Raw genomic sequence first — 5,323 nt, forward strand, 5'->3', positions numbered from 1 at the left:
ATTGTGTGGGCGTTTTAGGTGGTGGAGGTAAGGGGAAACCGACGGTGGCGGTGGTTGCGTGACGGTGGTGAGAGGAGAACCGGCCAGATTTGAGATTTTTTTTTGAAGTTTCTCTGCTGTTTTTTATTTTTTTTTCCAAAAACCGAATCCCTCTTCTCTTTCAATTTTTTCTTTTTAATCTTGCTGATTTGTCTTATTTCCCTTTGTCTTCAGGTGATAGTGGAGTATTATGGGCCTAGGGAGGCTGCCAGAGTAGCTGGAGGTGGCAGTGCACGCTCGGCTGCTGATTGGGGGATTTGACATGTCTAGAATGACTAAACTGTAGAGGATGCAAAACTTTTGGGAAAAAACATAATTTTAGAAAAATATGGGCTAAAATGTAATTTCTAGAAAGTTTAGGGGCCTAAATGTAATTTACCAAATATTAGGGGTTAAAATGTAATTTTTAAAAAATTTAAGAGCTAAAATGTAATTTATATTTTTTGCATTTTAAAATTTTATTATTAATATTTTATTAATATTTAAAATTAATATATATGAAAAACAAAAATTAAAAATGGGCTAAAGCCTTAAATAAGTCCAAAATCTAATTATTTAAAACCCAATTATTCAACTCCACAGGCCCCATCATTGGGCCCAATCATTAGGCCCATATGAGGCCAGCCAAGCCTGTAATTCGGAAAAAAATAAACACGACCCCGGACAAAATTTAGTGCTTACAGAGATGCTCTAATTATACCTAATTTGATGAGACGTATCAATTATAATAATTATCCAAATACAACACATTTCAATATTATAAATAATTATACTTAGAATCTAGATTTTTTTTAATAATGTTTTGAAAGTTGTCATAGGATTCCATTAATATAAAGAACAGGAAAAAGACTTGTGGAAAGATTCGAAAAGTCTTTTGTGTAAGTGCCGATTAATTCGGGATCGTATATCCTCAATATTTAACTTCTACATATGCTATTAAGAGTGGGTCCAAAATTCCAAATGTATGGGTCAATTCAATGTAAACTTGACCCCACTTTCAAAACCTCATAATAATAATATTAAATTAAGGGTAAATTACACTAATTGTTCCTAAATTTTTTTAAAATTATATTTCAGACACTTAATTTTTTAAAGTTACATAAAAATTACTAACGTTATCAAATTGTTACATCTTTCTCACTTATCTACTAACTTCTGTTAAAAAAAATAACTTTGCAGTTTAAGTTAAAGGGTTAATAGCTAATTTGGTTCATTAGCTATAGTTAAAAAATCATTTTGATTTATTTTTTAAAAATTTCTTGAAAATAATAGTAAAAAAATAAAAAAAAATGTAACCAGAAATAAAAAATTAATATAAAAATAAATTGTAGCAATGAAAAACTAATAATTTTGTAGTTAAATTTTCCACATCCAGACTCATAAAATAATCACAATATTCAAACTTTCACAAAAAAAAAATACCCATTCACTTTGATCATACTCATTTTTTTATTTATTGTGTTGTTTTATGCTGTCTTCATTTTCATCTTTCTTTGCCTTCTTTCTTTCTCATTTTTCATGCAAATCGAAGTCAGCTCCGCTCTTCTCGGATCATTAAAGATAATATATATATTTTATTTATAACTGAAAGCAAGATCTGAGCTTGAAATTTGAGAGAAGAAATGATGGATTTGGAGAAAAAGAAAAGCATTTTATATTACAAATTTAAAAAATTCTAAAATTCCAAAATTGAAAGTTACTCAAAACCGAGTTACAAAAAAGAAATAATAAATTTAGAAAAGAATTAAAGTATTTTGTATTATAAACTAAAAGAAAAAAATCTCAAATTTCAAAAATTTAAACTTACCAAAGAACCCAAACAATATAATAGAAAATTTTGCTCTTCTCTCTTGCCCTTTTTTTTCTTAATTTTTTCTCTTTTTTTCATAATTATTATTAAAAAAATTTTAAGAAGTATTAAAATGATTTTTTGACTATAGTTCAGGGATCAAATTAACTATTAACTCATTGGCTTAAGGTGTAATGTTGACAAAAATATGATAAAGTTAGCGACTATGATGTAACTTTAGGAAATTGACTGATTGAAATGTAATTTTAAACAAAGTTTAGGGAGAATTGATGAAATTTACCCATAAATTAATAGATGCCATTAGAATCAAATAGAGTTTGAATTTTTTTAATTAAATTAAAAAATTTCAAATGAAATAATTAAGTTTTAACACAAAATTTAAAATAACTCCATCGGCACCCTTTCAGATAATATTTCATTTTGAAGGTATAATGTTTTTCTTCCCTCGGAAAAATATCATCCGCATTGAATCATATTGCAATTGTATCTATAAAACAAATTGATAAAAAAAAACCAAAAAAAATTGTATAATCAATATGACAGACACAGTTGCCAAGTTGCCTTATTTTTTATTATTTAAAAGCCCCTGTAAATTTTGTGAAATCACCCCAAGTCCTTCTTTTTTAACACAAACACCCATAAAAATTATAAAAGAAATACAAACGAAACCTATCCATATCAAATTCAACGAGACTTGTCTCCCATATTAAATTTTACCTATATCTTACCCCACTTGTTAGAATTTTACAAATAGTGAAAAGCAACCCTACCCTGTCTTGCCGTTACCGGAAGACTTCACCTCCGGCAACAAAGTCGTGTCTCCAGCCACCGCCATCTCTGCCTCCGCTGCTTTTACGTCTTCCCGGAACTTCTTGTAAATATCACTCTTATAAAATTGTCTAGTCCTAAGTGCCAAAATAAATGACACAACAGTGCCAAACAAGGTAGCAGCTGTAATTATAATGAAAGACAATTTGAAACAGTCAACCCCATTGCAATCCAGGTCCTCACCAGCTTGCCTCCTAATTCCTAAAGCTGCCATTTGCTTCTTAGCCTCTCTATCATACAAATTCCCAGCCACTTTCACATTGAGTATGTAGGAGCCAATGGGGCTGGCAACTGACCCAAAATTGTACAAAGTTGAATAGTATTTGAGGCCAAAGATTTCAGAAATTATAGCAAAAAGCAACGGCCATTGAGCCCCAAAGCAGAAACCAATGATGACTGATGCAATATAAAGGCCACCGGGGACATTGAAGGCAATCAAAAGGTGACCAACACATGACAGAAGCATAATCAAGGTTAACATCAATGGCCTTGGGAACCTGTACTTGGTCAAGAAAATTTCTGATACAAAACCTGATGTAACTCTGCCAAGGTAATTCCATATGCTCACAAGTGAAACGAATGTGCTTATGCTTCTTTTAGGGTACCCCAAGGAGGTTCCGATTTGCCCCAGATTGTCAATGGCTGTTAAAGTGCCACCAACACCACAAATTGAGGCTAAGAAAAGAACAAACATGTCAAGGCTGAAAAGTGCTTGCAAAATTGTGTAGTCTTCCCCCCTGTTTGGTGGCTTGAATGCTGTTTTCCAGCACGAAACGTTGGTTTGATTGTTGTTGGTCGGCTCGTTTCCGGTCAACATCTTTGCGGTGCTTGATGCCGAGGGAGTGTCGGCGTTGATGTCCTGGGACAGCTCGGAACTCGGCTTCTCGGTGACAATTTTCAATGGAGAATTGGGATCATTCAAGGCCTTGTTCCTAGCCTCCCAAAGCTTGTATTCTTCTATAATCACAACACCAAGTGGTAAAAACAGCAAGAAAAGAACCATGGCAGCACTACCACCATATTCAGGTTGAGTGAATACAAGTTTCTTCTCCACAATGATGATCACCATCAAAAAAGAAGCAAGGCCAAGAGAGATATACAGAAACTTGTAAAAAACTTTAAGCTCATTAGTTTGATGAGCCACCTTCATGATCCTAATTGTTCTCACAAAACAAAGCGAGATAGCAGCTGGTAACCAACCAATAAGCAAGATCAAAGCCTTTGAATCATCACCATAGAAAGCATGGTACAACTGAGTTATGATTGCACCGCTCAGACCAACATAACCCTTAAGAATCCCCAGCACAACGCCTCGGCTTTCAGGGAAGTTTTTGACGCAAACAACGAGAGAACCAGTGTTGGCAAAAGACTGAGAATTGGCACCTATGCAAATATACAAACACATTTGCCACACTTTGGTGGGGATCCTTTTGGTGACGGCCAACCAAATCATAAAGTACCCAAAGAAGTTAAGGCCTGCACCAACAGATAACACGAACCATGGGGGTGTTACCTCGGCTATGAGACCCGAAAGGACCCCAACGTTGGTGCCTAAATCCTTGAAGAAACTGAGATAATTTAGGGTGGTTTGGTCATAGCCGAGCGATTCTTTAATGTCGCCGGAGTATAGACTAAACATGTAGGTTGCACCAGCGGCAGACATGATCAACAGTGAGCCGAAAACCATGAGCCATGGGCCCTTTAGAATCTGAACAGCTAAGCTCTTGGAGTTTGACATGGCGCCACCACCATAACCTGGCCCTGCAACTACCATTTTTTCGGCTGCAAACGGTATTGTTTTCAACGGAGATTGATGATTTAGAATTTGTTTGTGAACCTTTTAGTTAATAAGTTAATATATAGAGAAAGAAGAAAAATTATACAAATGCATGGAAAGAAAGGATGGAGGATAAAATAGTCATTGGAGTTTGGAGAGATTCAATAGACAATATAGTTGACTTGGAGTCTCTCAAGGAAAATTCAACTTGTTAGATATATATATATATATTGGATCAACTTTGGATATATTATTTATTAGAATTTAGAGATTATAACATAAATGGGATGAAGAGAAATTTGTGGATACATCCCAAATTTATTTGTTTAAATCTTATCCAAAATGAAAATTTCTTCTTATGAGTAAGATTAAGGTGTTGATAAGTGTTTATAAAAATATAATCAAATATTAAAAAATAAATATTTAAATAAAAAAAAGACATATGCTTTTAAGGTTGGTTGGAATAAAAAAAAATACACAATACTCACAATTTATTTAATACTAAAAATTGGATACTTACTTTGGAGGTGAAAATTAATAAAAAGCTATTAAAAATGTGTGAGAATATAAAAAAAAATTATTACAAATATAAGAGATAAAAGGAGTTTGTTTTTATAGTTAAACTAGTATATTTCTCACCTATACTTTACGTTATGTTAAATATTTACTTTTTTTTGTTAAATTATAGAGTAAAAATTTAAATGTTACAATATGCTTAAAGTTCTTTTACTCTTCATAGATTTAGAATTTAATATCCTACTTTTATTTTTGGGAATTTAGTTCCTCTATTTTTCAAATTTAAAAATATAGGTTCATTTGTAAACATCGTTAAAATTCTTCTATTAAATTTGTTAGTGTGACATTTTAAA

At 32.5% G+C, this 5,323-nt stretch overlaps 1 protein-coding gene across 1 annotated transcript; it reads right to left on the reverse strand.

Annotated features, from left to right (window-relative positions):
* Nucleotides 1–2,398: 2,398 nt before the first annotated feature.
* LOC107915793 (protein NUCLEAR FUSION DEFECTIVE 4) lies at nt 2,399–4,585 on the reverse strand. Its single transcript, XM_016844980.2, has one exon. The coding sequence runs from the start codon at nt 4,449–4,451 to the stop codon at nt 2,616–2,618; it is 1,836 nt and encodes a 611-aa protein (XP_016700469.2). The 5' UTR covers nt 4,452–4,585; the 3' UTR covers nt 2,399–2,615.
* Nucleotides 4,586–5,323: the final 738 nt, after the last annotated feature.

The sequence above is a fragment of the Gossypium hirsutum genome, chromosome D10 (genome assembly GCF_007990345.1).
Source record: "Gossypium hirsutum isolate 1008001.06 chromosome D10, Gossypium_hirsutum_v2.1, whole genome shotgun sequence".
NCBI lineage: Eukaryota > Viridiplantae > Streptophyta > Magnoliopsida > Malvales > Malvaceae > Gossypium > Gossypium hirsutum.